Consider the following 22,939-nt stretch of genomic DNA (forward strand, 5'->3'; position numbering starts at 1 on the left):
CACACCAATGTGTCGGAGGAAACACCGTACAACTGGCGTTCGAAGTCAGCTTGCAGGTGCCCTGCCCGCCACAAGGGGTTGCTAGAGTGCGGTAGGACAAGGAAATCCCGGGCCGGCCAAACCATCCCCTAACCCGGACGAACCTGGGACAATTGTGCGCCGCCTCATGGGACTCCCGGTCACGGACTGCTGTGACATTTTCATTTTCCACAAATTAGCAAACATTTCTAAAAACATGTTTACACTTTGCATGTGTAAAAAAATATACATTTAGTACATTTTGATTTCAGGCTGTAACACAACAAAATATGGAATAAGTCCAGGGGTATGAATACTTTTTGAAGGCATTATACTTTTTACCAGAGCCCTATGGGTCCTGGTCAAAAGTAGTGCACTAAATAGGTATTCAGGAGGCCAAGTCAAAGAGTTTATGTCAGCCCCGGTGAATGGGAAATCCCCAAGCTATATAGGCGAGACCCAGATGCAGACACAGGAGGCAGATTTAGGAGGCCAAGTCAAAGAGTTTATGTCAGCCCCGGTGAATGGGAAATCCCCAAGCTATCAAGGCGAGACCCAGATGCAGAAACAGGAGGCAGATGGTTGGAGTCTTACAATGTTTATTAATCCAAAAAGGGTAGGCAAGAGAGTGGTCGTGTACATGCAAAAGGTCAAAACCAGATCAGAGTCCAATAGGTACAGGGGTCAGAACCGGGAAGACTATAAAAACGAATAGAAAAGGAGTACGGGAAAAACACGCTGGTTGACTTGACTAAACATACAAGATGAACTGACACAGAGAGACAGGAAACACAGGGATAAATACACTGGGGAAAATAAGCGACACCTGGAGGGGGGGAGACAATCACAGGAACAGGTGAAACCGACCAGGCCGTGACACAAGCACAATAGTGGAATCAGGCTAAGACAATGTCTGAAATAGAGATAGCTAATTGTCATTATAGAAAGGGAAATACACACCAATCTCCCACTCAAATGTGTGACTGAATATTTGATTAGAGTTGGGGTAACATTTGTGTCTTAGTGGTATATTCAGAAAATGCATTTAAAACTTTTGATTGTGGACGTGGAGAGGTGTGACTTGTCTATTTCTGGGAACCCTTTTTGCCCATAGAATAATATAATTTACCTAAGTCACGCTATTCAATTTGTTTTTTGCTGAACTGGACTGTAAACTAATACTGTCAATGAGATTGTTAAATTTACCTTCTCTATATCTTGTAGAATTGGGGCCACTTTCAAGTCAGACTAGTCGACAGCGCACACAAACTGGACGAGCTCAGGGACAGGCTGAAGCAACCGCTGCCAGAGAGGCTGGAGGAGCTACAGGGTGAAGAGAAGCTCACAGAGGTGACTACCTTCTGGATCTGTGTCTGTGTGTGTGTGTGTGTGTGTGTGTGTGTGTGTGTGTGTGTGTGTGTGTGTGTGTGTGTGTGTGTGTGTGTGTGTGTGTGCGTGTTGCGTGCGTGGAGACACGCATGCCAGTGAGCGTACATACGTGCAAGTGTGTGTCTGTGTGTGCTTACGTGCAACTGCATGTGTGTGCATCCTACTTTGTGATATTGAGCTGTGTATATTAGTATCTCTCTGTGTGGGTGGATTTGAACCTCTCTGTGCTGTTTGCTTAGAAGGTAACACTTGAGGTAAGTCATTAGGTGAGTAACACTAGCTAGGTTTCCAACCAATTCGTGACCAATTTTTATGCGAATAATCTAAAATCAGCATAAAGAAAATATGCGTATTTACCCACCAGAGGTGTGTTTACACCAAACGGACTTGGTGTGATGAGGTAGTGCACACAAAAAAATGTATTTTTCATGTAACCTTCATGTAGTGATAGTTTTGTCACCAAAACTGTTGCGTTAAATAGCAAATGTATGTGCCTACTTTGGTCTTGACATGTGTGCTCTAGCCAACAACAGATCCTGTGCGGGTAGGCTATACATGATGAGATTAGCCTATTATGTACAAGAGCGATAATATTTTTATTTGTCATCGATCATCATTTTTCCATAATAAGACCCTCAATATTTATTTGAAAGGAGCATCAAGCTCATCCCCTTGCGCTTTCACCACCCTGTAAAGTTCATCATCATGTATGTCATCTGTAGCCTAATAAACTGCATGGTTTCTAAGTTATCTGGTTGGATCACACACCATATCATCATCGGGTGACTCATAAAGGCGTTTCCACCGACATTTCTTGCACAATACATTTTACCGATACAAAAAGATCCCACTGATCGCAAATGATCTGTCGGCATTCATAAAATTGTACTTGTAAACTTTCTGTTTACATCACAGCTGTCATTATTTTTTTTATACAGTATGACTTTACTCGTATAAAAACTGTGAATGGAAATGTGCTTACTGACATAGAAATTGCCAAGACATTGATAATGATAAAATCAAACATCTAGATACAATGTAATACTGTTTTATTTCAATTCTGCGTAATAGCAGCGCCTCAGACCTGACTTAAAAGGATAGTTCACTCAAAAATATATTTAATATTTTGCTCAATCGTCCACTGTTAATAAAATCTACAAAAATGTACATGTCTGCAGTCAAGTTTTCAAGGTAGAGTACTTTCAGAACAGAGTGTTTCACATCATATGAAACCTGCACAACGTTTTGGGATTATATTAACAGTGCACTAATGAACAAAACACTAAAATATAGTTTTTGACTGAACTAACCCTTTAATCTCATTTTGTGGGAGGCTGTCAATCAGGGTCTCATTGGAGAGGTACTTCTATTGTGAAGAATGAGGATAACAGTGGCAAACAAAGATAGTCAAGTCAAGTGCAATCAGGTTTATTTAAAGTGCATTGTCCAAGGGTCTCAACACACTTTACATAATAAGACAAGGGAAAAAAAGAAAGAAAAAACTATGTAGGAAAAGGAGGGGAAAAAGGGTAAATACGTGTTTAATCACATCCCAAATGGCACACTATACCCTATAATGTATTACTTTTGACCAGGGTCCATAAGGCTCTGGTCAAAAGTACTGCATTATATAAGGAGATGGGCCCCATTTGGGACACGCTCTAAGATACGAGGAGAGACATGGTATTATTTTCTTGTCTCTAATACACCTTATTCGGCTTTCTTAGCACACACATTTGCTTGTTTGGGTTTGTAATTTCATCACTGCAGCTATGGAAAATCATTGCTGTGTTGGGTATCACTCTTGTCATGCCAGTAAAAGTTGTTTATCACTCTTGTCATGCCAGTAAAAGTTGTTTGAGTTTGAATTTGACTGGGGGAAAGTGAATTGATTGAGGGTTTTTTTCAGGCACTCACAAAGGGGCCAGAGTTACCAACAGGTTTTGGGGGCTCCCATTATCCTGCCACCCACTGAGTCCCACTATTATGAGTTTCCTACACTCCCCTCTGTTTCCCTCTTTCCCCCCTCTCCCTTCCCCCCTTCACTTCCCTCTTCTCCCCTCCCAGTTATCCCCTTGCTCCCCTCCCCCTCCCATAATCCTTGAGAGAAAGAGAGAGAGACACACATACAGAGACAGAGAGAGAGAAACACACACGTACTCGACTAGTATGCACTTAATACAGCGCCGGGGTGCCTGACCGGTCAGTGGTGTGTGTGTTCTGCACGTGTGTGTGTTATGCAGGAGAACGAGGCCTCTCTGGAGTTGTGGGCTGGTGGAGTGAAGGAGTTGTCCACCATGAAGACGGATCTGTCCCAGTACATCTTGGCCGGGGATGCTACCCTACTACAAGGACAGGTGGAGCAGCTGCACTGCCAGTGGGAGGAACTCTGTCTAAAGGTGAGAGGGGCATGGATGGAGAGAGAGAGAGAGAAATGTAGGGAAAGAGAAGTAAGATGTCGGTCTGTCAGTGTGTGTGTTAGAGAGAGAGGAAGACTGATTTTATTTGAGAGAGTGAAAGTGGATGAGAGGGAGGGAAGGTAGAGATATAAAATAGAGTAGTCACTAGCTATGTTCTGGCCACACAAAAGGCTCCTCCACTACTGGGGCTTTGACCGGTGAATGTGTGTCCAGCGAGTGGAGACACACACAAAACACACTCATTCATGGCAGTGCAGCAAGAGAATAGGAGCAGCATGGAATGGAGGGAAAAACTGACAAGTGGCTGAATGGGATGCCACTACTGGCCAGCAAAAATACATTCGATACTTGCATTTCCCCCAAATATTATTTGAAAATGTAGTGTTTCTATTTCTGCTTAAGATTTAGGAGTTTAACATTAGATAGTGTTGAACATTTGACATTTCCAGTGTGCCCTTTTAATATCTCCTCAATAGTTATTTGCACATACTGTGTTTCAGGGGTTGAGGTTCTGAATGCCTCTGTAAGAGACATTAGTATTTGTGCTCTCATGTGGTATAATATTTTACTAATGATGTACAGTACATCTTTGTCAGTGAGAGAAAGATTTACTGTTTTTTTGTGGGGGGGCAGGATTTAGTTTGATTGTTTTGAGACCTAATTGGGTCCTGATACAAGCACATGGGCGTTTTGAACGCTGTGGTCAAACGGTCATTCATAGTTCTGTTGGGGTTTGTAACTGAATTTGTCTATTACTGATTGTAAGACGAAATGTCCGCAGCACGTGAGTGATTTGAATGCCTCTGTTGGAGTTTGTAACTGAATTTGTTACTGTTACTAAGTTAAATTCCCATGCAGACTAGTTTTAACAATGGTGAATGGAGGTGTTTAGCTCTTTAGCTGAGCAGAGGTCAGTATTCCAAGCTACAGTTACATCTCCCTTTAAATCAAAAACAAACAGAGCATTTTTGTATAAATGCCTGTTAGTTTTTTTCCTGATGACTGACTTGTTGTTGCACGTTAGTCCTTGTTGTTGGAGCAACAATGGTGCCCTCATGGTTCCAGTGACTGCCCCACTTGTAACCTGTTAGGGAAATTGTTGAAACTGGTGCACTTGTGGGGACACAGAGCTGGCAGCAACCATTAGTTGTCCTTAAAAGATAGTGTTGCATTGCTATTATAAATAGGCTCAAGTGGTAGTTCATTCATTTGACATATTTAGACATTTGTTTCATTACCTTGAAAGCAGTCTATGGGCAAGGAGTGACTTCAATCCACACTTTGGTTTTGTTTTACAATCCACGACAGTAAGCATTTTGAGATCAATTTCCGTGTCTCCACTTTAGCATGTATTACATACATGCTTGTATGCTTCATAGAACCACAATGGAGCCCTTATATGACAGTGTCCCCACAACACATGGCGCCGTCCCCAGAAGGCTAACAGGTTGCAGGTGGAGCCAGTCACTGGAATGGCTGAGGGACAGATGGCCAGCCAGGGCTGTGGCCTGCCTGTGTTTCAGAAGACAGCCCCTGTCCCCTATTGTTGTGGTGGCAACGCAATTCCTCACAGGGTATGACAGGTCACAATAGAAACCGCTCCTAATGGAATATTAAGAATTTTAAGCCTCAATGGTAAGTTAAGTGAGAGAAAGAGCCACGCTTGTGAAAAACAAAACAATGAACAGACAATGAAATATTGGCAACCCAATGAACCAATATCTGCCAGTTAAGCTCTTTGACCTCAAACAATCAGCATCCCCTCCTTTGTGGAGTAATGGGAATATAATTATCACATTAAGCTCTCATTAGGAAAATGGACCATATTCATTTTATGTAAAAAAAAAGCTTGACTGTCTTGAGGCCTCACTCAATTTACTTGATTATGGGGAGTCCACCAGGGTTCTTGCATTTGCATTGCCTTATAGTGAACTGGTACACACAACGGTTGGGATCAATTCCATTTCAACTCAGTCAATTCACAAAGCACACTGAAATTCATTTTCCTTGTTGCTTTTCAATGTACAATGAAATGTGTCAGAGGTCCACACTTCTGGAACAAGCCAACTTTATATAACTGGGTCAAACTTGCATTCGGCTGCTTTAATGGGAATAAGACTATGTACTGTAGGATATTTGTACCATGCCTTTCCACTTATGATATCTTCTGGTAGAACTAGATTATTCACGGAATGGAATAGACAGCAGGGAGGTTTTATCACAAGCACTTCTGGGCCTGTACAATTTTGCATTAGTAGCCAAAAGCACTCTTGAAGTAGCCCCCTTACTTGAAGTAGCCCCCTTACTTGAAGTAGCCCCCTTACTTGAAGTAGCCCCCTTACTGATAGGCATCGATAGCATGGGAGCTGGAGAATACAGCTGAAAACCTTGCTTGCATAGTGATACAAAACCAATCCAGTTGGATTGGCATTTTCAAAGTCCTTTGGCACGTCAGTGTATTATTTATGGGCTACTTTCAACAAACCTGCGTTGTGTGGTGTTTTCAATTTAGACTCAACCTCACTCACAGTTTAACGGAGATGCAGGTATTCAGCTTAATAATAATGGACATGGAGTGATACAAAACAAGAGAAGCATCTGGACATGAAAACAGAAGCAATACTGCGTGATGAGTGAGGATACAGAGTGCTAAATAAAGGGGAAGTAATCAAGGTGGTGAAAAAGGCCCTGCATTCATCATGATGGGGTGCAGGTGTCCGTAATGATGGGTTGCCAGGACCGGTGGTTAGAAAACCGGGGGCGTCACCACCAGAGTGGGAGTAGGTGTGACAGTACCCCCCGCCGGACGTCGCCGGGCCAGGAGGGTGGCTCCGAGGGCTCTGAGTGGGCCAGTCTGGATGGAGAAGGTGGAAATCTCGAATGATGTTGGGATCTAGAATGTCGTCCACCGGGACCCAACACCGCTCCTCTGGACCGTACCCCTCCCAGTCCACCAAGTACTGGAGCCTACCCCCACAACGTTGGGAGTCAGGAGGGGTGTCGTGGGGGGTGGCATCCACGGGACCAGAAATCACCGGCCTGAGGGAAACATGAAAAGAGGGTGAGATCCGGTAGTTAGGGGGAGCTGTAATCTATATGTCACCTCGTTGATCCTCCAGAGGACCTTGAATGGCCCCACGAACCGGGGGCTCAGACTTCTTACAGGGCAGGCAGAGTGAGAGGTTCCTGGTGGAGAGCCAGATGGAATACAGGACCCTAACTGCGGTGGTGATCCACATGCTCCTTCTGACGGTGCGCTGGAGTCTCACGAGGGCATCGTTCCAAAACTTTCTGCGTGCCTGAACCACTCATCCACTGCAGGAGCTTCGGTCTGGCTCGGGGTCCATGGCGCCAGGGCTGGCTGATATCCCAGAACACACTGTAAGGGAGTCAGCCCAATGGAGGAGTGATGCAATGGAGGAATTCTAGGCGTACTCTGCCCAGAGAAAGAACCCTGCCTGTCCTGGCAGTGACTCCTCAGGAACCTTCCCAGTACCAGGTTCATCCTCTCAAACCTGTTAGACTGAGGCCGGTACCCGGAAGTGAGGCTTACTGTGACCCCCAGCTTCTCCAAAAAGGCTTTCCATACCCATGACGTGAATTGGGGGCCACGGTCGGAGACAATGTCCTCAGGAAGGCCATCGTGCCCGGAAGACCTGCTGGAATAGTGCCTCAGCGGGGTATGAAGACCAGAGGGATAAAAATGGCAGGATTTAGAGAATCTGTCCACAACAACCGTAATAGTGGTGAAACCATTAGACAGAGGGAGATCAGTAACAAAATCTATGGACAGATGGGACCAAGGCCGCTGAGGAATGGAAAGGAGTTTCCCTGCTGGAGTGTGCCGGGAGATTGTAGGGGCACATATGGAGCATGAATTGACCTAACGGGTGACGTCCTGTGCTGACGTAGGCCACCAGTACTTTGCGGAGATGGATGAAATAGTGCGGGTAATACCTTGGTGTCCAGCGGCGAAGGATGTGTATTCCCAGGTCAAGAACTGACCCCACACCTCCGTGAGGACGTAGATGCACTCAGGAGGGCAGGTAGCAGGCGCGGGTTCCTTCTCCAGAGCATGGCGGCTGTCCACATTTACATCACAAAACACGGGGCCAATGATATGGGAGGATGGAATGGTGGCGTGGAGGGCATTCACAGGACTCTCACCCGACGTGGAACCACAAGGTAAGGGAAAGCAGGTCTTCTGATATCCGGGTGCCCATGCAGTGATTTTAATCCTCGACCAGGAGATGGTGGGGTAATACTGTTGGAGCCACGGGAGGCCGAGGAAGATTTTGTGTACAGGAGCTGTGGTGATGAGGAAGGGAAGGCTTTCCCGGTGCAAGGTTCCCACAGTGAGGGCGAGTGGTGCTGTGATGTGTGTGATAGTGCTGGATCCCAATGGTAGTTTATCCAAGGTTGGACTGGAAAAGGAGAGGAGAGCAGATACAAGGTAATGTTCAGGGAGGAGACAAGGGCCTGGTCAATAAATTTCTTTGAGGCACCGGTGTTCACTAGAGCCGTAGGGACAGCCCACCCGTGAAATGGAAACCAGGAAGTGCTTGGCGGAAAATGCTGAAGAAATACTCACGCCTACCCCGGGAGACAAATTATCACTGGGCCGGCCCTCTGTCCCAGTGGACTTTGGGTTGGGACGCCCCGGACACTACAGGAAGTGGTGCCCGAAGAAGGTTGTACAGGCTGATGGCCATTGATGTGTGCATCCAAGGAAAGGTTATCATCCCGGCATGCCAACTCCGTCTGGACCTCTTTGCGCAGTCCTCTTTGGAATAGGGTGCGTAGCGCCAGCTTATTCCATCTGCTGGAGGCTGCCACAGTCCGGAAGATGAGGGTGTACTCCGCAGCAGTCTGGGCACCAGCCCCCGGGCAGCAGGGAAATTACCGTGGCAACCTTGGACCTCTCGTTGGGCGAAATAGAGGGAGCACTGTAGGAAGTCACAACATTTGGATGGAGTCCAGTCATATTTGTCCGGGAGGAACAGTTGGGCATCGCTGACCAGGGTGGACTGCTGTGTAGGATGGGGGACTGGCTCGTTAGTTGGAGGTGAACCCTCTCGGGTGGTGTCGAGGCAGTGGAGGACGCGGAGGACCTCGTCTTCTGCTGCTTCCATATTTTGAGGCAGTATTCTGTAACAGAGATGCAGGGAGTCAGGAAGCAGGTGCAGTTGTTGAGTTTAATAATAACGAACATGGAGCAATACTCCCGTGTAGGATGAGACACGCCTGGACATGAAAACCAATACTGCCTGATGAGTGAGGGTACAGAGTGCTAGACGAAGGGGAAGTAATCAAGGTGGTGATGAAGTCCAGGTGTGCATGATGATGGGGTGCAGGTGTGCATAATGATGGTTTCCAAGACCGGTTGTTAGTAAACCGACGACATGAGTAGCAGGAGCAGGCGTGACACAGTTAGTTGACAGTGCCTGTTTTTGTGTTAAATGTGGCCAACTTCTCTCTTATGTTCTGGGTGTTGAAGTAACTTGACAAAATATAGCATTTTGGACCTGAGATCTGTTTTTTGTCAATCAGAATAACATTACTGAGGGTATTATTTAACTTAACTTTCAGTTAATGCTGTTAAAGTGGCTAAAATGATTCATTAAAATTGAGGTGGCCATATAGTTCCAGACTGGAGGGGCAAGACCTAGCTTGAGTGTCAGTCTGTTTTTGCTATCATGTCAACTCCCTCACTGTCATGCCATGTTTGCAAATGATTAGGCGAAAGCACAAACAGATCTGGGACCAGGCTAGGAAAGACCCCCATCACAATGTTTTTTCCGTATCTGATTGTCAATCCCTTCCCCTGTTAGTCTATCAAGCAAAATCCAGTCCTCGAGGATCGCACTTAACGTAGGTTTCTGTTGCTCCCTTGAACTCAATTGCAAAGTGCAGAATCCAGCAGGCACTGGGAATTGAGTTTGACACCCTGTCAATAAACCTAATATATGAATGCATGGTACATTCCAGTGTTTCATATGGGGCAACATATACTCACCCTCCCCCTCCCTTTTCTTCTCAGGTATCCCTACGCAGGCAGGAGATCGCTGACCGGCTCAGTGCCTGGACCATCTTCAACGACAAGAACAAGGAGCTGTGCGACTGGCTGACCCAGATGGAGAACAAGGTGTCGCACAGCGGAGACCTCAGCCTCGAGGAGATGGTGGAGAAACTGAAGAAGGTAGGAGGAAACTGGGGTATGGTGCACATTTTAGGAAACAACCTCCGGTGTGGTGAAACTGAATGAGGTAAGAGGTAACTGGGGTACAGTGCACATTTTAGGACATATCCTCTGATGTAAACCGTATATAAAATTGTCACTTACAATTGGCAACATAGTGGCAAACATTTTTGGGAAAATGCTTTATGCTGGTTGAGTTGACCGACAATGGGACAACGTAAAAAACAAATGCTAACATTGCCAATTTAGTTTTGTGTAATTGCTTTTGACAATGTAAAAACGCACATAGAGGGTGTTTTTGCTCCACTACAATCCTGGTCACAACCCATTCTTTCAAGAAAAAAATAACTGTCTTCTTAAACTGAAACAAAGCATGTTTGGAATGGATACGTAGTTTACCTTACCTTGCAGACCATGCTGGGTCCATAGAATTATACACAGATGTAGGATCTTAATTTGATCACCCTGTTGCAGAAGAACTTTCCTGTAATGCAGGAAATGTAAAACTTGTAGTGCATTTGAGGTCTAAAAAGTCTTCTGAAGTTTGTAATTTCCACTTTGAAATTTCAGAATTGATTTTCCCTTCTGAAAAATGTATCAACCTCTACAAAATGTTCAATTAAAGGACAATTCCGCCAATTTATAAACAGTTATCATGCGTAGTATATATGTACTATTGTAAGATTTGATACACATTTTGATGTTTTATCATTTTTGTTAGTCATACTGCACGATTCATTGTTTTTGTCATTTTGAAGCTTCTGTATTGCGCTCGTCTACAGCATACTACGATTCCCAGGGTGCATTTAATCTCCCATGATGCAATTCTAAGCATGCAGTTACTGTAGCTTAGCTAGCTGGCTATATCATGCCCAGACGAAGCTTAGTCTAAATACGTGGAGAGGTTGATAGCTAAGCACCAAAACCGAGGCGTGCTCAAATATGTGGTAAAACAGATAGGGTTGGCTTAGATTGTTGATAACATGTTAACTACAGTATATTTAATTCCCAATGTATATTGAAAACATAAAGTTGCACAATGAGCACTTGTGTCTCAAATACGTCATTACCGTTGTTGATTAGCTATCTGGCCATCCAGAACAAAAACAACACACAGCCATCTGCCCCTTTTGAAGCGTGCACATCATTTTCGTGATGTTGTCAGCTAACCCTTTTATTGCTTATGGCACAGGTTATGAGTGCATTTCATATTAATTTTGGGTTGGAAATATATTTTAATGCTTGCATGAATGTCATGCTGAATATAAAGTGCCTTGCGAAAGTATTCGGCCCCCTTGAACTTTGCGACCTTTTGCCACATTTCAGGCTTCAAACATAAAGATATAAAACTGCATTTTTTTGTGAAGAGTCAACAACAAGTGGGACACAATCATGAAGTGGAACGACATTTATTGGATATTTCAAACTTTTTTAACAAATCAAAAACTGAAAAATTGGGCGTGCAAAATTATTCAGCCCCCTTAAGTTAATACTTTGTAGCGCCACCTTTTGCTGCGATTACAGCTGTAAGTCGCTTGGGGTATGTCTTGCACATCGAGAGACAAATTTTTTCCCATTTCTCCTTGCAAAACAGCTCGAGCTCAGTGAGGTTGGATGGAAAGCATTTGTGAACAGCAGTTTTCAGTTCTTTCCACAGATTCTCGATTGGATTCAGGTCTGGACTTTGACTTGGCCATTCTAACACCTGGATATGTTTATTTTTGAACCATTCCATTATAGATTTTGCTTTATGTTTTGGATCATTGTCTTGTTGGAAGACAAATCTCCGTCCCAGTCTCAGGTGTTTTGCAGACTCCATCAGGTTTTCTTCCAGAATGGTCCTGTATTTGGCTCCATCCATCTTCCCATCAATTTGAACCATCTTCCCTGTCCCTGCTGAAGAAAAGCAGGCCCAAACCATGATGCTGCCACCACCATGTTTGACAGTGGGGATGGTGTGTCCAGGGTGATGAGCTGTGTTGCTTTTACGCCAAACATAACGTTTTGCATTGTTGCCAAAAAGTTCAATTTTGGTTTCATCTGACCAGAGCACCTTCTTCCACATGTTTGGTGTGTCTCCCAGGTGGCTTGTGGCAAACTTTAAACAACACTTTTTATGGATATCTTTAAGAAATGGCTTTCTTCTTGCCACTCTTCCATAAAGGCCAGATTTGTGCAATATACGACTGATTGTTGTCCTATGGACAGAGTCTCCCACCTCAGCTGTAGATCTCTGCAGTTCATCCAGAGTGATCATGGGCCTCTTGGCTGCATCTCTGATCAGTCTTCTCCTTGTATGAGCTGAAAGTTTAGAGGGACGGCCAGGTCTTGGTAGATTTGCAGTGGTCTGATACTCCTTCCATTTCAATATTATCGCTTGCACAGTGCTCCTTGGGATGTTTAAAGCTTGGGAAATCTTTTTGTATCCAAATCCAGCTTTAAACTTCTTCACAACAGTATCTCGGACCTGCCTGGTGTGTTCCTTGTTCTTCATGATGCTCTCTGCGCTTTTAACGGACCTCTGAGACTATCACAGTGCAGGTGCATTTATACGGAGACTTGATTACACACAGGTGGATTGTATTTATCATCATTAGTCATTTAGGTCAACATTGGATCATTCAGAGATCCTCACTGAACTTCTGGAGAGAGTTTGCTGCACTGAAAGTAAAGGGGCTGAATAATTTTGCACGCCCAATTTTTCAGTTTTTGATTTGTTAAAAAAGTTTGAAATATCCAATAAATGTCGTTCCACTGCATGATTGTGTCCCACTTGTTGTTGATTCTTCACAAAAAAATGCAGTTTTATATCTTTATGTTTGAAGCCTGAAATGTGGCAAAAGGTCGCAAAGTTCAAGGGGGCCGAATACTTTCGCAAGGCACTGTATGTTCATATTAATAACCAGGTTTCAACCTTTTCATGTGAGTAAAATGCATGTCGGATAAAACATTTTTATGACGGGCCTGATGTAAACAGAAAATTGATGGACTCTTCTCCCACTCTGTCACGGATACCATGGTTGCCCTTAGTTTGAAGACAGGTGTTTATACAACAGCCTTCTGTGTGTTATCTTGTCGACTCCCTCTGCATATTTGCAATCAAACAGCAGAATTTTCTCCATCTCCTTAGCTATCGTACTCTAATTCCACTGAGCATTCTACTGATTTCTAAAACTTGGTAGTACAGAAAGTGGAGAGCAACACTTTTGTAGTTCCACTACGTGATATCTTTTTTTTTTAAAGTCTCGTTAGAGAAGACTACCTACACATACTGACCAGCTCATGTTATAGACAGAAGCGTGCTACAGTACATGGCAGACCAATCCATTATCTCTTGTCTTTTTCCGTGGCTAAACAAACTATGTTCATAATTTAACAATTTTATTCATATTTACAGATGGCATACAAGTTTGTTATTAAGACACATGAAAGTTCACATGTTCCAGAATGCATTTCTGCCCAAAATGTTTACTTTCAATTGCCTCTCCTGTGAAGTAGTGACTCGCGACACACGCCTAGTTTCCTGAAACGAGTCACATATAGCAGGGAGTTCCAATATAATCGTAAAACTACAGATGGGATATATAGATTGCTGAAAATGACTATCCATTATTTATTGTATTAGTCATCTCAGTGAACATATTTGAAAACATGACAGAGGTGCAATTTCTTGTTTTGCTCATCAATAGACAGTCAACAGACATGAAATCATAAAATTACTCAAACTGTGTAGGACATCACTAAATACTTCATAATAACAACTCAAATGTTAAGTGGGAGAGTTGTCCTTTTATTATAATCCACATTAACATTTGCTATTGCTGCAGGATTATTTTCCTACTGTAGCAAATGGGCTCAAATTAAGATCCTACATCTGTCTGGCTGTGTCTTTAGTGGCTATTGATCTGAATGGTCTTGATTGGTATGGTAAGCAGTGCAGTGAAAATCTCTGTAGATTCAGACCCAATTCTGGTTAGATAGATTAACCTTTTAATCCCTGGTGGTTGCATAACCACTAGAGCCCCAGCTCACACACACAGTGTAGCCCAGACGATAGAGGTAATGTGGGTGTTCATCTGAGGGAGTCTGCCAGGTGTCCTCAGGCCAGTTGACTGGACTGGGGAAATGAGTCCCTGTGGACCTCCCTCATCTTGGTACAATCCACTCCTCTTATCAGAATCACACCCAGTCACTCTCCCACTTTTTTGACCCTGTATTTTGCATGTTTGTGATATTATATATCACATGCTTGGTTCCATAATTAGAGCGGTAATCCTACAAAGTGTACCATTTCTGACAGAAACGTGAACAGACAAAGTAAACAGGTTTACATACCATATTTGAGGATTTGGCCAACCCCTTTCGTCCTGTACAGTAAAACAATGTCCCTTTCTATTGAATTTAGCCTAGATAACGCCTCATTTACTTTCTCATCGACGGTAGTCATTTAGTACACAGGGTGTGTTCATGTTTTTGATGTGGTGTGAGAAAAAATAAATCAATTCAACGCTTGAAATAGAAAGTGATCTTTGTTTAGCAGCCCTTTCTCTTGTGGGCACCCCTTGATCAAAGCTTAAAGCAGAAGTTCATGATTTTAGAACATGATGTTAGCCAAATAAAATTCTAATAATAATAATTTAATAGGATCTCAATGGTTAGCCACTATAAACTACAGCTAATTTTAGCCACCTCTGCCCCTATCGCTTCCATTGATTGTTAGCTAGTCTTTTTTTTTATGGCCTAATCACTTTTAAGTAACATCACACATATGGAGTTGATTTCAGCTGATTTAAGTTTGGCCATCACATTAAAAAAATTGCACTATGGCCTCAATTGTTTGAAAGCTCCCCCAAAATAATTTGGAGATACCTGAGTGAGTGGGTAGCCGAAAGAGCGGGGGTGGGCTGTGAGAAGAAGTTGTTAGCTAGGTCATTGAACCCCCCCCCATTCTGTTGTAAATACATATTTGAAATGCACTTGATGTAGCTGAAAGTACATTATTTGAAATATATATTTGACCCAGGTTTGGTAGTCTGCTCCCTCTCCTTGAAAGCAAAAGACAGATTTCGGTGATCTGAAAAGAAAAGCATTTTTCTTCAACTTCTTCTTCTTCATAGGACTGTATGGAGGAGATCAACCTGTTCAGTGAGAACAAAAGCCACCTCAAGAAGCTGGGGGAGCAGCTGATGCTGGTCAGCGACCAGGCCAAGCAGGCCCAGCTCCACGGCACCCTGAGGGACGCCAGGGACCGTTGGCAGCACCTCTTCCACCACATAGAGGCCAGGTGAGGCTAGCATATTTAAAAACTGGGCTCAGGTTTTTTTAAATTGATTTCCACTGACAGAGACCGTATGAAATGAAGGGGAGACGGAGAGAAGAGCCGGGATTCATACCCACACAGGCTACTGCTACTAGCAGCAGATAACCTAAGCAGTTAGAGTGTTGGTCCCAGAATGGAAAGGTCTCTAGTTTGAATCCCCTAGCCAACAAGGTGAAAAATCTGTCTATGTGCCCTTAAGCAACGCTCCAGGTTTGCCGTTGATAATGACTCATCCTGGCTGTGACCCCACTCTCAGGGAGAGTTGGTATATGCAAGAAACATATTTAGGACAAATGTAAGCACCCACCAAATGATTACTTCTATTACTAGGCCTACTACTACTGCTTCTACTACAATACTACCACTACTACCACTACTACTATTTCTACTACTACTACTACCACAATCGTAAGGGTTACAGAAGCTGCAATAAGACAACAAGCGACTTCATATCCTTCCTTGTCTCAGTTTGGTGGGTGAACCTTTCTTTTATTCAACCTCCCGTCTGTCTGCCAGGTCAGGTGCCACCGTGGCCGAATGTTGACAGTTGCTTTGTGCTCTTCAAGAGGCCAATTTCTTTTAAACAAAATTGTATTTGTCACGTACACAGTTTACAGCATTTATGAATGGTGCAGTGAAATGCTTGCGTGCTAGCTCCCTCAATATTGCAGTACAATAATCAATATCAATAATAAAAGGCCAAATGCAAAATAAAAAAGATCAAGTAATTAGAAGAAGGTAGTATGCAAAGTAGTAACTGATATGTATGATTAGGAATGTGCTATGTCATGTATGACTGTATTTACAAACATAAATTGAATAGTGACTAGGTCGCGCAGTTAAATAAATAGTATAAATAGAGCAACAGTATTGACAGTGGTTGTGTGTGTGTGTGTGTGTGTGTGTGTGTGTGTGTGTGTGTGTGTGTGTGTGTGTGTGTGTGTGTGTGTGTGTGTGTGTGTGTGTGTGTGTGTGTGTGTGTGTGTGTGTGTGTGTGTGTGTGTGTGTGTGTGTGTGTGTGTGTGTGTGCGCTTGTGTGTAAGGTTTTCATGTATGGAGAGTCAGTGTTGCAAATAGTTTCTAGCTGCAGATAGAGACTATTTACATGTTAAAGACAAAGCCTGTTGGTCTGAGACCCGATGCTCCGATACCACAGCGCTCAGCTTGTCTGGGTGACAGGCACCACAGACACAACGGATGGCACATTGTTCATACTGAGTGCTGTGAGTGTTGTTCACAGTGGCAACATCGTTTAGCACTACGGCTAGTCAGCTTTTATGCTAACCGGATAACAGATGCTGACGGGGTCCAGGCTATCATTAGCGCCAGTAGGCTATAGTGCTGTTTCCTATTGTTTAGCCCCCACCACGTCACGGCTAATGCAGGGTGACAGAAACCCCCCACCCCCTTCTCCTCCCACTCCAACTTGCTTGGTTCCCCTCCACTCTTGGGCTGACCAAGGGGGACTCGGAAGGCAGACGTAAGGCCATATGGTACAGTCCTAGACTTTTGAGGGGGGCCATACACGCTAAATCCCCTCTGATTCCAAGACTGTCCATCTGTCTGTGGATACGCACGGTGGCTGGCTATGTAGACAGTAGATGATAATGACTATAACAAAAGTGATTGTACAGCAGCTGCAAAGCTGAAGGAACATTGGTGAACTACAGGGTACAGTGTGAGTTACTTTAAAGTTTGTGCCATAGTGGGTCCTTGACTATTCTTTGGGGGTGGGCCATCACCACTCCTGACACCTATATGGGAAACAAAGGCTGAGTGTTGCTAGGTTGAAACAGGTATGACACGTGCCCAAGGGCACTGACCTTCAGGGGTCCACCATTTGATTTTGTTAGTCACTTACTCAGATATCCTATTAACATGCCATAAATCAATGCAAAATGAGTAGAATTGCAGGAAATTAGCTGTAAAACGGCAAAACAAATTGTTCTGTAACGCAGACTTATTTCTTTATCTTATGTTAATACAATATTCTTCTGCTAACAGATCCCTCCGTAAGTATTACATTATAGTTTTTAATCCGGGTGCTGAGTTCATGTGAGTTAATGTGTAACGGCTAATTTATTGCTAATAGGCTATGTGTTTGTAGATTGACTGAGGTGAATTAAGCTAAAGCTGGGGTCATTTTTGTTTGTTTTTGCTGTTCTCCAAACACAATTTTAGAGTTTTTAAATTGTATAGAAATGCAGCAAATGAGCTTCAACTTTCTTAAAATGTCTTGACCTCCAGACCTCAATAAAACTCAGACCCTCGCTACGGCCCTGAGAGCATTGTTTGCTAAGCTAAAGGTTAAGCTTAGAGTAGCATGACATTGTTCTTGCTACTGGTCTATGGACAGGTTTGCGTGTTGTTGTGTTTTTACTTTAATGATTAGGGTTTGGGGAGGGTGAGCTGATCCTACATCTGTTCTTAATACATCTTGTACCCGGACCATTACAAGTTCAGGAAGTCACTCCTACACTCTCTAAAAGTCTCAGGCGAGACGTGTGTGGGGACCATTGTTACTATATAACTGTAACCTCTATAGAGCCTTGTCTCCAAGCGACTTGACCCCCCCCCTCCCCCGTAGTGACGGTCACTTTGTTTGCCTTGCTTTTTTCTCCCTTTCCCTTAATGTTCTCTCTCTCTCCATACCTCTTCACACATTCTTTGTCCCTCTGTCCATCCTTCTCTTCCTATACACTGGCTCAGCATGGAAGCTTGCCCTGGGGCTCAGTGTCTTTTGTGTGGCCCAGTGTCACTACTCTTTGTTGGGCTGTCAGATTTTGCGAGAGGTGTGGGAGGGAATGTGGGTCTCATGGTAAGTTTAGTTTGGTTTGGTATAGTTTTGATTAGTTTAGTGTGGTTTACTTTAGTTTTTGTTAGGTTTGGTTTGGGCTCAGTTTGGTTTAGTTTAGTTCTTGGTTAAGTTTAATTTGGTTTAGTTTTGTTTCATGTATACTGTATATTAACAGTTTAAAGCTGAATTGCAATACAATACATACAAGCAATACAATAAATATAAGTTGCACTGCTGCGAGCTGCACATTCTTCTGGTCACCTCAATCAAAACCTCCTATTTTTTGGTCAGATATAACCTATTAAACAGTATAATGCATTATCCTCATGATTCCTGTAATAAAAGTGTCTGCCCTGATGCTGTGCCTGCCTGTTTCACAAAGGCCAGCTGCTGTAATGAGTGAGCCTCTCATGCTCTCTCTCCTCCCTCGTGTGCCCCTCGTGATTGTATAACATTTTGAAATTACAAAAAATACTTTGGAAGCAACTAGTTGTCCATATCGAAGTGAGGAGAGTCTCAGCTTTCTATAGGTATAATTTTATTCTCAACGATCATTATTGCGCTCAAGGCACACTGTTTTACAAACAATATATCTGATGTCTTTGAAATACGAAGGGTACGAAATTGTGCATCAGCCATCGTAAGTGCACTGATAGCAACATTTTGTTAGGACATTACATTTACTATTATATTAATACATTAGCAGAAGATATTATATTTAGTTAGCTATCTAGCTAATGTGTTTTGAGGTGGTTCCTCAGGTGGTGAATTAGGTCTATATTTGAGTGATAATGCCTGAGAAGCCGGTGTTTAGAGAATATATTGGCATGGGCCGGCAAACCGTGTCAATATATCCTCCAAACACCGGCTTCATACAATGGGTTACCAACATATTAAAATAATGATTGACATATTTTCATTCAAAATGTTATTTTGAATAATTTATTCATACTATTTCATTCTTCCACAAGATCTAGTCCCGACACAAATCTAGGGTTGCTACCCAAGCCGGCTGATCATTCGTTCTATTGGTTTGGTTCCCAGAGACGCGACCCAGTCGTTCAGTCTTTTGTTCGTTCTAAATGTTCCATTACCATACTGGCTGGCAACGTTCTTATCTCTTGCTTGCTTGCTTGCTAGCCAACTATGTTCGAACTTACAGTCATGTCAAACAGTGCAGCCAGAATAACAGATCAAAGTGATCTAAGGCACTGCATCGCAGTGCTAGCTGTGCCACCAGAGATTCTGGGTTCGAGCCCAGGCTCTGTCGCAGCCGGCCGTGACCGGGAGGCCCATGGGGTGGCGCACAATTGGCCCAGTGTTGTCCGGGTTGGGGAGGGTTTGGCCGGCAGGGATATCCTTGTCTCATCGCGGACTACCTGTGTCGGGCCGGGCGCAGTGCACGCTGACCAGGTCGCCAGGTGTACAGTGTTTCCTCTGACATATTGGTGCGGCTGGCTTCCGGGTTGGATGTGCATTGTGTCAAGAAGCAGTGCAGCTTGGTTGGGTTGTGTTTTGGAGGAAGCATGGCTCTCGACCTTCGCCTCTCCCGAGTCCGTACGGGAGTTCCAGCGATGAGACAAGACTGTAACTACTACCAATTGGATACCATGAACTTGGGGAGAAAAAAGGGGTAAAATATATATATATATTTTTTTAAACAATGAGCTAATGATAAGTGATTTTGCCTGGCATAGAAAATGTGCTCTTTTGTTATGTCCCTGTTGTACAGAGGAGCTATTAGCACAGCTAACACAATCACTTCAAACTGAAGCTGGAAAGACACCAAACTAGCTGTACTTTGTTTCGTTTTACCTGTTTTCTGATAGTTTTTTGTATATATCCATAAAAATGATGCTGATTCATGATTTTGACTGGCTGAGAAAAGCTGCCTGCCTGTCTGTCTCATCCCGACTCCCAACACGTTCATTACTATGGGACAGCTGGAGATCAAATTTGAACAATAAACAATGTTGCAAATGCCAGAAAGACAGAGAGTAAGGTTTATACAAATCTCCGCTGTTGAAAACGAATGTTAGTCTAAAAGACATTTGAGGTAATGTCTAAATACTTTTTATAGTGGAGCTCAAGTTCATAAATTGCCTGGCTGGGCTGATGAGAGTGGATTGTGCAGTCAGATGGAACAGAGTAAATAGGCATTTTAACTTCATAGATTTAGCTGGTGGTAACTTGTGGAATTGGCTGGAATGCGGTTTTAACCAATCAGCATCCAGGATTAGACCCACCCGTTGTATAAATAATATTAGTGCACATATAGATGAAAGCATTTATCTCTGTTGAACAAAGAAATCTGAAAATTCTGGTGCCCTATTTTACCAGTAAAATGGAACAAAAGTAGCCTAATTGTCAACACAAAATTAAGTTGCATATCAAAATATTTTGAATCATGCATTCCTGATTGGACATGTTAGATGTAACAACGTATTTATTGAATACCATCTCAGTAGTGTATTATACCTCTTAATAAAGCATTGTGAATGTCTTTCTAAAATGATGACTAAAATGTATTCTATTGTGTGACGCTGCAACAAAAACAATTGGGGGTTGCCACCAAATCATTGCCTGGTGCCACCAGGGTGAAAATGTTTGTCTGGAGCCCTAATTTAGTGTATATGTAGCATTTATAAGTATTATCTGCTATATATGGAATGAGAAAGCCACATTATAGACTTAACTTTTTTGTTAGCTAATTTATGAGATACTGAATATGGACTTTCTCTTAAAGCAAAGATAAGTGGCACACATGATGCACATACACACAAACACTTAAACGCATGCACAGACAGACAGACAGACAGACAGACAGACAGACAGACAGACAGACTCACTTTCACTATTAACGAAAACTCTCCCTCAAGTAGAAGACAGTACTGAGTGCTACAAGGGGGTTTGCAGAAGGATCCAACCTGCACACACTTAGGCTTATTTTTCTCCAAAGAGCAGCTTTTTGTAATCAAATGTAGTCATGGCAACATTTTCTGTGTTCTGTGTTGCCATGGTGACCAGGGGACACCTGGGGGGAAAAGTGGGAGGTGCAGGGTAATAGTCGCCTGGGTACCAGTCTCTTTAGCTAATCCACTCCCTGTACTCCATATCATGTGTAAAAGAGACTGGCCTTTCTGCTGTCTTCAAATATGAACATTCTATCATTAATGATCTTGATGAGAATGGAGGATTTGATCCTGATTCGCTCACCCTCACAGCTATCCTCCAATCACATTTATTATGCAAATATTGGAACTATCATTTTTTTCTCCACAGATCTCTTGGCATCCCTTTGCTAAGTAACTGTTTGTCTGTCCAGACGAAACCAGTCTGTCAAAAGTTGTTAGCTCAGGTCTAAATTCCCAAACTAACTAGCTACATACTGCAATTCCAACCACACAAAGTCTTAGTTTTGATTTTAAGCCTCAAAACAACTTGCCGAGCTAACAGCGGAATGTTTCCAATTCTGTTTTCGAGGCTCAAAATGTTGTCATGGAAAATATTTGTTATTTCCAATAACCATTGAGCAACTCTGCCTTAAGTCCAGCGCATATTGAACATTGAGATTGAAGAGACTGGCCTTTCGACAATGACAAGGAGTGGAAAGGAGTGGAATGTAAAGAGACTGGTACTCAGACTATGGTAGTAGTGGCTATAGGAGTTTATAGTATACAATGCTATTAAAAAATAAATTATTTAAGAACACGTTAACTACTGACTTTCAGCATGGATATAAGGAAGGACAGTCAACTTGTACTGCACTGACTTAAATGACTGATGATTGGCTAAAATAAATGTATAATAAGATGATAGTTGGAGCTGTATTGTTAGTTTTCAGTGCAGCCTTTGATGTTATTGATCATAATTTGTTATTGAAAAAACCTGCTTGTTATGACTATGAATCACCTGCCATCACATGGTTGGAGAGTTACATATCGAATAGAACTCAGAGGCTATTCTTCAATGGAAGCTTCTCTAACATCAGATATGTACACAGCAAAAGGCAGTTGCCTTTTTTTCACACTTAACAGTTTCCTGTGTGTATTAAGAATGGTCCATCACCCAAAGGCATTATGTGCCAATATAGAATTCAACTAATATCAGATTGATGATCTAAGGAAAGAGAACACGGTGCTGAAAGGTACTGTTGGACTCTTTAAATAATGGCGCTGGAGAGGATTGCTCCTGTTTTATTGGCTCTTAACCTCTCTGGGATATGGTCCCACCTGGCCAACATCCAGTGAAAATGCAGAGCGCCAAATTCAAATAAATTACTATAAAAATTTAACTTTCATTGAATCACACATGCAATACACCAAATTAAAGCTACAGTTGTTGTGAATCCAGCTAATGTGTCAGATTTCAAAAAGGCTTTACGGCGAAAGCAAACGATGCTATTATCTGAGGACAGCACCCCATCAAACACAGACAATCATATTTCAACCCTCCAGGCGCGACACAAATGTGGAAATAAAGATATAACTCATGCCTTACCTTTGACAAGCTTCTTCTGTTGGCACTCTAATATGTCCCATAAACATCACAAATGGTCCTTTTGTTCGATTAATTCCGTCGATATATATCCAAAATGTCCATGTATTTGGCGCGTTTGATCCTGAAAAACACTGGTTCCAACTCGCGCAACATGACTACAAAATATCTCATAAGTTACCTGTAAGCTTTGTTCAAACATTTCAAACTACTTTCCGATTACAACTTTATGTATTTTTTTTACGTAAATAATCAATAAAATTTAAGACGGGATAAACAGTGTTCAATACCGGAGGAAA

The 22,939-nt window shown here is 42.8% G+C and overlaps 1 protein-coding gene across 1 annotated transcript in view; it reads left to right on the plus strand.

The window, feature by feature from the left end:
- The window catches only part of LOC112250423 (nesprin-2), a 245,510-nt gene that overhangs the window by 202,150 nt on the left and 20,421 nt on the right, over positions 1 to 22,939 (plus strand). The window contains exons 92-95 of the mRNA XM_042322697.1: positions 1,243 to 1,368; positions 3,651 to 3,806; positions 9,868 to 10,026; positions 15,144 to 15,310. Coding sequence (XP_042178631.1) covers positions 1,243 to 1,368; positions 3,651 to 3,806; positions 9,868 to 10,026; positions 15,144 to 15,310 — 608 coding nt within the window. The remainder of the gene's footprint in view (positions 1 to 1,242; positions 1,369 to 3,650; positions 3,807 to 9,867; positions 10,027 to 15,143; positions 15,311 to 22,939) is intronic.

This window comes from Oncorhynchus tshawytscha, linkage group LG05 (genome assembly GCF_018296145.1).
Source record: "Oncorhynchus tshawytscha isolate Ot180627B linkage group LG05, Otsh_v2.0, whole genome shotgun sequence".
NCBI classification, from domain to species: Eukaryota; Metazoa; Chordata; class Actinopteri; order Salmoniformes; family Salmonidae; genus Oncorhynchus; species Oncorhynchus tshawytscha.